The sequence below is a fragment of the Chiloscyllium punctatum genome, chromosome 8 (assembly GCF_047496795.1).
Source record: "Chiloscyllium punctatum isolate Juve2018m chromosome 8, sChiPun1.3, whole genome shotgun sequence".
NCBI lineage: Eukaryota > Metazoa > Chordata > Chondrichthyes > Orectolobiformes > Hemiscylliidae > Chiloscyllium > Chiloscyllium punctatum.
In genome coordinates this window covers 123,623,185-123,635,484 of record NC_092746.1, presented here as the reverse complement: position 1 = coordinate 123,635,484, position 12,300 = coordinate 123,623,185, and the positions used below count along the sequence as shown (strand labels likewise).

The 12,300-nt window shown below is 52.3% G+C and overlaps 1 protein-coding gene and 1 long non-coding RNA gene across 2 annotated transcripts in view; one reads left to right on the top strand and one right to left on the bottom strand.

The window, feature by feature from the left end:
• The window catches only part of c8h8orf82 (chromosome 8 C8orf82 homolog), a 29,928-nt gene extending 24,151 nt beyond the window's left edge, over positions 1-5,777 (bottom strand). Inside the window, exon 1 of the mRNA XM_072576408.1 lies at positions 5,611-5,777. Within this exon, the coding sequence (XP_072432509.1) occupies positions 5,611-5,775 (165 nt within the window). The 5' untranslated portion in view covers positions 5,776-5,777. The remainder of the gene's footprint in view (positions 1-5,610) is intronic.
• Positions 5,778-5,864: 87 nt separating this feature from the next.
• LOC140480872 (uncharacterized) lies at positions 5,865-12,098 on the top strand. The gene is made up of 3 exons (XR_011961421.1): positions 5,865-6,002; positions 6,552-6,587; positions 9,273-12,098. It is a non-coding gene; the product is annotated as an uncharacterized lncRNA (long non-coding RNA).
• The last annotated feature ends 202 nt before the right edge of the window (positions 12,099-12,300 follow it).

The following is a 12,300-nucleotide window of genomic DNA, read 5'->3' as shown; positions in this document are numbered from 1 at the left end:
CCCATGTGTTTACCCCTCTCCCCGGGTGTTTACCCCTCTCCCCGGGTGTTTACCCCTCTCCCCGGGTGTTTACCCCTCACCCCCGGGTGTTTACCCCTCACCCCCGGGTATTTACCCCTCACCCCCGGGTATTTACCCCTCACCCCCGGGTGTTTACCCCTCACCCCCGGGTGTTTACCCCTCACCCCCGGGTGTTTACCCCTCTCCCCCATGTATTTACCCCTCACCCCCATGTATTTACCCCTCACCCCCATGTATTTACCCCTCACCCCCGGGTATTTACCCCTCTCCCCGGGTATTTACCCCTCTCCCCCATGTATCTACCCCTCTCCCCCATGTATTTACCCCTCTCCCCCATGTATTTACCCCTCTCCCCCATGTATTTACCCCTCTCCCCCATGTATTTACCCCTCTCCCCGGGTATTTACCCCTCTCCCCCATGTATTTACCCATCTCCCCCATGTATTTACCCCTCTCCCTGTGTATTTACCCCTCACCCCCGTGTATTTACCCCTCACCCCCGTGTATTTACCCCTCACCCCCGGGTATTTACCCCTCTCCCCGGGTATTTACCCCTCTCCCCCATGTATCTACCCCTCTCCCCCATGTATTTACCCCTCTCCCCCATGTATTTACCCCTCACACCCATGTATTTACCCCTCTCCCCGGGTATTTACCCCTCTCCCCCATGTATTTACCCATCTCCCCCATGTATTTACCCCTCTCCCTGTGTATTTACCCCTCACCCCCGTGTATTTACCGCTCACCCCCGTGTATTTACCCCTCACCCCCGTGTATTTACCCCTCACCCCCGGGTATTTACCTCTCACCCCCGGGTATTTACCCCTCTCCCCAGGTATTTACACCTCTCCCCAGGTATTTACACCTCTCCCCAGGTATTTACCCCTCTCCCCCGGGTATTTACCTCTCTCCCCCAGGTATTTACCCCTCTCCCCAGGTATTTAACCACACACCCTGGGTATTTACTGCAGATTCTGGGTATTTACCCCTCTCCCCCGTGTATTTACCCCTCTCCCCCGTGTATTTACCCCTCACCCCCGGGTATTTACCCCTCACCCCCGGGTATTTACCCCTCACCCCCGGGTATTTACCCCTCTCCCCCGGGTATTTAACCCTCTCCCCCATGTATTTACCCCTCTCCCCCATGTATCTACCCCTCTCCCCGGGTGTCTACCCCTCTCCCCCATGTATTTACCCCTCTCCCCGGGTGTTTACCCCTCTCCCCCATTAATTTACCCCTCTCCCCGTGTATTTACCCCTCTCCCCGTGTATTTACCCCTCACCCCCGGGTATATACCCCTCTCCCCGGGTATATACCCCTCTCCCCGGGTATATACCCCTCTCCCCCATGTATTTACCCCTCTCCCCCATGTATTTACCCCTCTCCCCCATGTATTTACCCCTCTCCCCCATGTATTTACCCCTCACCCCATGTATTTACACCTCTGCCCAGGTATTTACCTCTCTCCCCCGGGTATTTACCCCTCTCCCCAGGTATTTAACCACACACCCTGGGTATTTACTGCAGATTCTGGGTATTTACCCCTCTTCCCCGTGTATTTACCCCTCTCCCCCGGGTATTTACCCCTCACCCCTGGGTATTTACCACTCACCCCCGGGTATTTACCCCTCTCCCCCGGGTATTTACCCCTCTCCCCCGGGTATTTACCCCTCTCCCCCGGGTATTTACCCCTCTCCCCCATGTATTTACCCCTCTCCCCGGGTGTCTACCCCTCTCCCCCATGTATTTACCCCTCTCCCCGGGTGTTTACCCCTCTCCCCGGGTGTTTACCCCTCTCCCCGGGTGTTTACCCCTCTCCCCCGGGTGTTTACCCCTCTCCCCCGGGTGTTTACCCCTCTCCCCGGGTGTTTACCCCTCTCCCCCATGTATTTACCATCTCCCCGGGTATTTACCCCTCTCCCCCGGGTATTTGCCCCTCTCCCCCGGGTATTTACCCTCTCCCCGGGTATTTACCCCTCTCCCCGGGTATTTACCCTCTCCCCGGGTGTTTACCCCTCTGCCCCGTGTATTTACCCCTCTCCCCCGTGTATTTACCCCTCTCCCCCGGGTATTTACCCCTCTCCCCCGGGTATTTACCCCTCTCCCCCGGGTATTTACCCCCCTCCCCCGTGTATTTACCCCTCTCCCCCGTGTATTTACCCCTCTCCCCGGGTATTTAGCCCACTCCCCGGGTATTTACCCCCTCCCCCGGGTATTTACCCCTCCCCCCGGGTATTTACCCCACTCCCCGGGTATTTACCCCACTCCCCCGGGTATTTACCCCTCCCCCTGGGTATTTACCCCACTCCCCGGGTATTTACCCCACTCCCCGGGTATTTACGCTCTCCCCCGTGTATTTACGCTCTCCCCCGTGTATTTACCCCTCTCCCCCGTGTATTTACCCCTCTCCCCGGGTATTTACCCCACTCCCCCGGGTATTTACCCCTCTCCCCCGGGTATTTACCCCTCTCCCCCGGGTATTTACCCCCCTCCCCCGGGTATTTACCCTCTCCCCCGGGTATTTACCCCTCTCCCCCGGGTATTTACCCCTCTCCCCCGGGTATTTACCCTCTCCCCCGGGTATTTACCCTCTCCCCCGGGTATTTACCCCACTCCCCGGGTATTTACCCCACCCCCCGGGTATTTACCCCTCTCCCCCGGTTATTTACCCCTCTCCCCCGGTTATTTACCCCTCTCCCCGGGTATTTACCCCTCTCCCCCGGGTATTTACCCCTCTCCCCCGGGTATTTACCCCACTCCCCGGGTATTTACCCCTCTCCCCCGGGTATTTACCCCTCTCCCCCGGGTATTTACCCCTTTCCCCCGGGTATTTACCCCTTTCCCCCGGGTATTTACCCCTCTCCCCGGTTATTTACCCCTCTCCCCCGGGTATTTACCCCTCTCCCCGGGTATTTACCCCTCTCCCCGGGTATTTACCCCTTTCCTCCGGGTATTTACCCCTCTTCCCGGGTATTTACCCCTTTCCCCCGGGTATTTACCCCTCTCCCCGGGTATTTACCCCACTCCCCGGGTATTTACCCCTCTCCCCGGGTATTTACCCCTCTCCCCCGGGTATTTACCCCTTTCCCCCGGGTATTTACCCCTTTCCCCCGGGTATTTACCCCTCTCCCCGGGTATTTACCCCTTTCCCCCGGGTATTTACCCCTCTCCCCCGGGTATTTACCCCTTTCCCCCGGGTATTTACCCCTCTCCCCGGGTATTTACCCCACTCCCCGGGTGTTTACCCCTCTCCCCGGGTATTTACCCCTTTCCCCCGGGTATTTACCCCTCACCCCATGTATTTACACCTCTGCCCAGGTATTTACCTCTCTCCCCCGGGTATTTACCCCTCTCCCCAGGTATTTAACCACACACCCTGGGTATTTACTGCAGATTCTGGGTATTTACCCCTCTTCCCCGTGTATTTACCCCTCTCCCCCGGGTATTTACCCCTCACCCCCGGGTATTTACCCCTCACCCCCGGGTATTTACCCCTCACCCCCGGGTATTTACCCCTCTCCCCCATGTATTTACCCCTCTCCCCGGGTGTCTACCCCTCTCCCCCATGTATTTACCCCTCTCCCCGGGTGTTTACCCCTCTCCCCGGGTGTTTACCCCTCTCCCCGGGTGTTTACCCCTCTCCCCGGGTGTTTACCCCTCTCCCCCGGGTGTTTACCCCTCTCCCCCGGGTGTTTACCCCTCTCCCCGGGTGTTTACCCCTCTCCCCCATGTATTTACCATCTCCCCGGGTATTTACCCCTCTCCCCCGGGTATTTGCCCCTCTCCCCCGGGTATTTACCCTCTCCCCGGGTATTTACCCCTCTCCCCGGGTATTTACCCTCTCCCCGGGTGTTTACCCCTCTCCCCCGGGTATTTACCCCTCTCCCCCGGGTATTTACCCCTCTCCCCCGGGTATTTACCCCACTCCCCGGGTATTTACCCCCCTCCCCCGTGTATTTACCCCTCTCCCCGGGTATTTAGCCCACTCCCCGGATATTTACCCCCTCCCCCGGGTATTTACCCCTCCCCCCCGGGTATTTACCCCTCCCCCCCGGGTATTTACCCCACTCCCCGGGTATTTACCCCACTCCCCCGGGTATTTACCCCTCCCCCTGGGTATTTACCCCACTCCCCGGGTATTTACCCCACTCCCCGGGTATTTACGCTCTCCCCCGTGTATTTACGCTCTCCCCCGTGTATTTACCCCTCTCCCCCGTGTATTTACCCCTCTCCCCGGGTATTTACCCCTCTCCCCCGGGTATTTACCCCTCTCCCCCGGGTATTTACCCCTCTCCCCCGGGTATTTACCCCCCTCCCCCGGGTATTTACCCCTCTCCCCCGGGTATTTACCCTCTCCCCCGGGTATTTACCCCTCTCCCCCGGGTATTTACCCTCTCCCCCGTGTATTTACCCCACTCCCCGGGTATTTACCCCACCCCCCGGGTATTTACCCCTCTCCCCCGGGTATTTACCCCTCTCCCCCGGTTATTTACCCCTCTCCCCGGGTATTTACCCCTCTCCCCCGGGTATTTACCCCTCTCCCCCGGGTATTTACCCCACTCCCCGGGTATTTACCCCTCTCCCCCGGGTATTTACCCTCTCCCCGGGTATTTACCCCACTCCCCGGGTATTTACCCCACTCCCCGGGTATTTACCCCTCTCCCCCGGGTATTTACCCTCTCCCCGGGTATTTACCCCACTCCCCGGGTATTTACCCCACTCCCCGGGTATTTACCCCACTCCCCGGGTATTTACCCTTTCCCCGGGTATTTACCCCTCTCCCCCCCGGGTATTTACCCCCCTCCCCCCTGGGTATTTACCCCACTCCCCGGGTATTTACCCCTCTCCCCGGGTATTTACCCCTTTCCCCCGGGTATTTACCCTCTCCCCCGGGTATTTACCCCTCTCCCCGGGTATTTACCCCTCTCCCCGGGTATTTACCCCTTTCCCCCGGGTATTTACCCCTCTCCCCGGGTATTTACCCCTTTCCCCCGGGTATTTACCCCTCTCCCCGGGTATTTACCCCTTTCCCCCGGGTATTTACCCCTTTCCCCCGGGTATTTACCCCTCTCCCCGGGTATTTACCCCTTTCCCCCAGGTATTTACCCCTTTCCCCCGGGTATTTACCCCTTTCCCCCGGGTATTTACCCCTCTCCCCGGTTATTTACCCCTTTCCCCCGGGTATTTACCCCTCTCCCCGGGTATTTACCCCTCTCCCCGGGTATTTACCCCTTTCCTCCGGGTATTTACCCCTCTCCCCGGGTATTTACCCCTTTCCCCCGGGTATTTACCCCTCTCCCCGGTTATTTACCCCTTTCCCCCGGGTATTTACCCCTCTCCCCCGGGTATTTACCCCTCTCCCCCGGGTATTTACCCCTTTCCCCCGGGTATTTACCCCTTTCCCCCGGGTATTTACCCCTTTCCCCCGGGTATTTACCCCTCTCCCCGGTTATTTACCCCTTTCCCCCGGGTATTTACCCCTCTCCCCCGGGTATTTACCCCTCTCCCCCGGGTATTTACCCTCTCCCCCGGGTATTTACCCCTCTCCCCGGGTATTTACCCCTCTCCCCGGGTGTTTATTTATTTACCTGGCCCTGATGGTCGATGTAGTAGAAATACTCGCGGATCCTGGGCTCCGGGCTCTGGCCCTGCCTGTAGCCGGGGCCGGGGCCGGTGCGGACGGTGCCCCAGGCCCCGCGGGGGGGAAGCTGCTGCAGGAGGCGGCGGCCGGAGGCGGCAAGAGGCAACGCCATCGCGCAGGCCCACCTCTGACCTCTGACCCCCGACCTATCACCGCCTCCATGGTGACCCCCGTTTCCAGGGGCCGGGGGAGGACAAACACACGGAACCTGCTCCCCGCCGTTAAAGCGCTCCGGCTGGAGAGCCTGGGGCCGCGCAAGTGGTTCCGGGATACAATGGTTCCCCCCACCCCTCTCCTCCAGGATAATTTGACTGGAACAGTTTGGAGTTGGATCTAGAGGTACTTGGAGAACTGAGAGGAGATCTGAGCACCAAACCTTAGGATGGCTGTGTTGGCCCTGTAGGCAGTACAATGTAGGCTTACAAGAACAATACCTGTTAAGTTAATTTGCAGAGATAATGCAAATTAGGTCAAGTTTCTCTAGAATTTAGAAGCTTAAGGAGTGACCTGATCAAAGCCAGAGAGATGTACACCACGGAAGCAGACCCTTTGGTCCAACTCATCCATGCCGGCCAGATATCTAAATTATTCTCATCACATTATCCTGCATTTGGCCCATATCGCCCTAAACCCTCCCTGTTCATATACCCATCCAGATGCCTTATTAAGCGGAAAGGACAGGGTGGTTAAAGATAAAACTATTTCCACTGGTCAGGGATTCTAGAATTAGGGGACATAGATATAGAATTAGGGCCAGAGCATTTGGAGAGATGTTAGGAAGCACTTCTACACACAAAGAGTGGTAGAGGTTTGGAACTCTCTTCCACAATTGGAAGTTAAAGCTGGATCAAATGCTAATTTTAAATCTAAAACTTTTCGTTTACTTAGGCAACGGGATTAAAGGAAACAAGCTAAAGGCAGAAGGTAAGCCACAGATCAGGCATGATCACATTGAATGGTGGAACAGACTTGACGGGCTGAAAGGCCTACTCCGTTTCCATGTATGACCTGGAGGGGAGAAGTCAGGCCATACAGCGTCACTCAAGTGTAGCTGTCATTATGTATATATTTCGGGTAAGACAGCTAGAGTCATAAAGATGTACAGCACGGAAACAGACCCTTTGGTCCAACTCGTCCATGCTGACCAGAAATCCCAACCTAATCTAGTCCCAAGATATTGCACAGTGGCTCAGTAGTTAGTACTACTTCAGAGGATCAGTGTGGACTCAATGGGCCAAATGTCCTGCTTCCATACTGTAGGGAGTCCATGACTCTAAAACTTTCTATTACTAGAAAATTTGGGCTGGGTTGGCTGTTAACCCCGAGAGCATGCTGTGCCATTCACTCTGATCAATATTGTATGCAATTCTGGTCTCATTCCTATCAGAAGGATGTTGTGAAACTTAAAAGAACTCAGAAAAAATTTAAACAGATGTTGCCAGGATTGGAAGGTTTGAGCTATAGAGAGAGGCTGAATACGCTGGGGCTATTTTCCCTGGAGCATCAGAGGCTGAGAGGTAACCTTATAGAGGTTTATAGAATCATGAGGGGCACAGATAGGATAAATAGACAAGGTATTTTCCCTGGGGTAAGGGAGTCCAGAACTAGAGGGCATAGGTTTAGGGTGAGAAGAGAAAGGTTTAAAACGGACCTGAGGGGCATTTTTTTCATGCAGAGGATGGTGAGTGTATGGAATGAGCTGCCAGAAGAAGTGGTGGAGACTGGTCCAATTACAACATCTGAAAGGCATTCTGGTGAGTATATGAATAGAAAGGATTTAGAAGGGTATGGGCCAAGTGCTGACAAATGGGACTAGATTCATTTTGGATATCTGGTCAGCATGGACAAATTGGACTGACAGAACTGTTTCTGTGCTGTACATCTCTATGACTCTATGATACTCTATTTCAATACCATATTCCGACTTTCCCCTTTCCCACTTGATGCCTCTAATACCAAATAACTTTTCTATCTTTTTTGAAAATACCACAGCCTTCTGTGGTACTGAATGCAGCTATTTAGAAATATAATTTATTATAAAACTAGCAAAAACTTGACTCACAATGCACTTCACAGGAGCAAGATTTTTAAAAGCTTTTAAAAATAACTTTCCCAAAGAGATAAGCTAAGGTGAGGAGAATTGAAGGACAGAAATTGCAGAACTTAAGACTCCAGGCAACTAATGACATGGCCACCAATGGTGAACCAATGAACATCAGGGTGGTGGAGAGGGTGGAATGAGAGAAATGTTGATATCTGTGTAGGTTGTGAGGCTGGAGGAGATTGGCAGGAATAGGGAGTGCTCAGTCCATGTTATGATTTGAACATGGCAATGTGAAGTTTCAATCTGAGGGATTGCTGGACAGGGGAACGATTGATAAATGGGATTTAATGTGAGTTGGGATAAGGATATGAGAGATTCAAACAACTGAAACTTAGAAGCAAGGAGAAGGGTTGCCAGGTCAGTGTTGTTGTAAATCTGGCATCAAAGACATCACACTGTTCAGCCCTAAGCTACGTTTCCTCTTGTTCTGTCTCCTTCTGCATTGACCTCAGAGATTTCCAAAACCATGGTCAATGCTGGGAATGGTGTCGGTACACGGGATCGCCATGCATGGATCCTGGGAGCGGCTGCACAGCTTAGAAAGAACATTGGCACTACCTGGTTGGCATCAATCAGTGTGGGCTGAAGGGCCTATCTCTGTGCTGTAGGACTCTATGACTCTTAAGTGGGAGAGGCTGGGACCAGAGGGCATCATCTCAGAACTACAAAGAAATGAGGAGGAATTTCTTCTCTTAGAGAATGGCGAATCTGTGGAATTCTTTACCACAGAGAGATGTCGAGGCTGGATCATTAAATTTATTCAAGGCTGAGGTAGATTTTTAATCAAGAAGGGAATCTAGAGTTATAGTAAAAGGCAGAAAAATGGAATTGAGGGTTATCGGGATCAGCCAAGATCTCATTGAATAGTGCAGCACACTCATTGAGCAATTTCTGTTCCTGTGTCTAATGGCAGTTATCCATTGCATGGGGAGGGGATGGCCCAGTGGTATTATTGCTGGACTGTTAATCCAGAGACCCAGGCAATGTTCAGGGGACCCAGGTTCAAATCCCGCAGTGGCAAATGGTGGAATTTGAATTCAATAAAAATATGGAATTAAGAATCTAATGATGACTGTTAATCCATTGTTGATTGTCGGGGGGGGGGAAACCAACTGGTTCACTAATCTCCTTTAGGGAAGGAAACTGCCGTCTACCTGGTCTCCCAAACATGGGACTCCATACCCACAGCAATGTGGTTGACTCTCAATTTGGGATGGGCAATAAATGTTTAAACACCCTCATCCCGTGAATGAATAAAAAAACCCATAAATTTTAAAAAGCACAAAATGGTGCAACAAATATTCCTATGAGGAGAGATATTAGGTGGTAGCTGTGGCTCAATCCCTCTGTTGGGTTGGGTTCATTCCAGATTTAAATCTCAGTGCAGAGATTTGACCCCAATATCTTATATTCTGGCTTGCAATGCAGAGCTCGCTCAGAGTGAGCTATTAGAGGACCTGTCTAATGGATGAAATGTTGAACCAATGCTCTATTTGCCCTCTCAGGTAAGTGTTAAAGATCCAGCAGTCAAAAGGAAGCTCTGTCCCAGCTCAATACTTAATCAACAACACTAACAACTGACTGCTTGGTCATTGATTTAATCGCTCTCTGTGGGAGCAACCTTTGTGCTAAATTTAAACAAAGAACTGCAGATGCTGGGGATCTGAAACGAAAACCGAGCCTGCTGGAGAGACTGAGAGTCAGCATCAGAACTGTTATTACATATCTACAATTATTCACAAACTCAAGTCTTTTTTATCGAGTAGAGGAGCTTTTTTGGTCATTTCTACCATATACAGCCGATACAGTAAAAACGAGACAGCGTTCCCCCAGGACTGAGGGTGCTACATTGACAGCACAAACTACACAATCGTACGTGGCCTAAAGTGCACAAGAAATGCAAAACACGCAAGTTACAGTGTAACAGAAGAATGATGAATGATAGACATTTTTATAGCAGCAATAGGAAAGAATTTCAGATGGGAAAGAGTCCGATCATACTGTGTTAAGCAGCCTGATGGCTTGGGGGAAGAAACTGTTGCACAGTCTGGCCGTGAGAGACCGAATGCTCCGGTATCTTCTGCAAGGTGGCAGGATGGAGAAGAGTTTGAGTGAGGAGTGTGTGGGGTCTTCCACAATGCTCTTAGCATGTGGTGTAAATGTCTGTAAGGGAGGGAAGAGAGACCCCGATTTAAACAATTTCTGTGTTCTGATGAAGACTCACTGGGACGCGAAACGTTAACTCTGCTTTCTTCCCACAGATGCTGCCAGACCTGCCAGGTTTCGGCAGCGGTTTCTGTTTGAATTTTTGTGCTAGTTGAATACTGCGTTTCTGACATTATACTTCGTGATCAGACTTGTGTGACAAGGTACTGTGCAGGATGAACTGAAGACAAGATAGTTTGGGAGGGCCCAATATATAAACCACAAGGGGGCACCATGAGACTATTAAACAGACTGAATTAAACTGGTTTACAGGGCAGGTGGCCATTCTACCTGTCACCTTGATACAATCAACAAATCAGCTTGACCCACTCTGCTACCTTTCATCTTGGTGCTGTAAACTCCCACTTGGAAGCCAAAATTGACATACCTCCAGCTTACTCTCAGCCGGTCTCTGGCGACTGATTCAACATGGACAACTACTTCAAACCCACCAACCCCCACACAGCTACCTGGACTACACCTCCTCCCACCCTGCTTCCTGTAAAAATGCTATCCCTTATTCCCAATTCCTCTGCCTCCACCATATCAGCTCCCAGGAGGAGCGATTCCACTCCAGGACATCTCAGATGGCCTGTTATTTCAAGAACCGCAATTTCCTGTCCCATGTGATTAACAATGCCCTCCAGCGCGTCTCTTCCACTTCCCGCACCTCCGCCCTTGAACCGCACGCCTCCAACCGCAACAAGGATACCCCCTCCCTGGTCCTCATCTACCACCCCACTAATCTCCAGATACAACGCATTATCCTCTGTCATTTCTGCCACCTACACCCAGACCCCACCACCAGAGATAACTTTTTCCCTCCCCACCCCTATCAGCATTCCAAAGAGGCCATTCCTTCCGTGACTCCCTTGTTAGGTTCATGCCTCCCACCAACCCACCCTCCACACCTGACCCCTTCCCTTGCCACCGCAAGAGATGTAAAACCTGTGCCCACATCTCCCTCTCCCCTCACCTCCGTCCAAGGCACCAAAAGAATCCTTCCACATCTGACATCGAGAAGCTGGAGAATTGATGTTTCGGGCATAAGCCCTTCGATTCTCTTGCTCCTCGGATGCTGCCTGACCTGCTGTGCTTTCCCAGCACCACAGTCTCTACTCTGATCTCCAGCATCTGCAGTCCTGACTCCCTCCTGGGCTGGTATGCTCTAGGGTTTAGAAGGATGAGCAGGAGATCTGATTGAATTGTACACATTTCTGACAGGGCTGGACAGACTTGCTGCAGGGAGGACGTTTCCCCTGGGTGGGGGAGTCTAGAATAGTTTGGGAGAAGATTTGTAGCTCGGGTGCTCGTTGTTGTGGTTCTGTTCGCCAAGCTGGGAATTTGTCTTGCAAACGTTTTGTCCCCTGTCTAGGTGACATCCTCAGTGCTTGGGAGCCTCCTGTGAAGCGTTTCTGTGATGTTTCCTTCGGCATTTCTAGTGGCCTGTCTCTGCCGCTTCCGGTTGTCAGTTCCAGCTGTCCGCTGTAGTGGCCGGGATATTAGGTCCAGGTCGATGTGTTTGTTGATAGAGTCTGTGGATGAGTCTAGAATCGGGAGGGTCACACGATACAGGGTCTGAGGACTCAGTTTAGGACTGAGATGAGGAAAGGTTTCAACCTTTGGAACTCACTTCATAGAAGTATAGAAAATAGGAGCGGAGGGAGGCCATTCAGCCCTTTGAGCCTGCTCAGCCAATCCGTATGATGAAGACTGATTATCCAACTCATTCCCCTGGTCCTCCTTTCACCCCCCCGTACACTTTGGTCCCTTTGCCCTGAAAACGATAGCAAACTCCTTCTTGGAAACAAAAGTTCCCATAGAAGGCTGTGTCACTGAGTGTGTTCAAGGAAGAGATTGACAATGTTTTTAGATTCCAAAAGCATCAAAGGACAAGGGGACAATGCAGGAAATATAGCATTGAGATAAAGGATTGGCCTGGATCATGTTGAATGAGGGAGCAGGCTTGAGGTGCTCCCAATGGTTTCTACGTTTCGATGAGCCGTTCATCTCTTACCTAAGGGAGTGTGGCTTTTGTCCTTTAACGGAGTACCCATATTGATCAGATGTTCATGTCTCAGGACCGGGTTGTGAAGTGAGGGCTTGCTGACAGAGGGGTGGGTGGATAGATGAATAAATGATTTTATATTGTCACATCTAGTGGGCGGCACGGTGGCACAGTGGTTAGCACTGCTGCCTCACAGCGCCTGAGACCCGGGTTCAATTCCCGCCTCAGGCGACTGACTGTGTGGAGTTTGCACGTTCTCCCCGTGTCTGCGTGGGTTTCCTCCGGGTGCTCCGGTTTCCTCCCACAGTCCAAAAAGATGT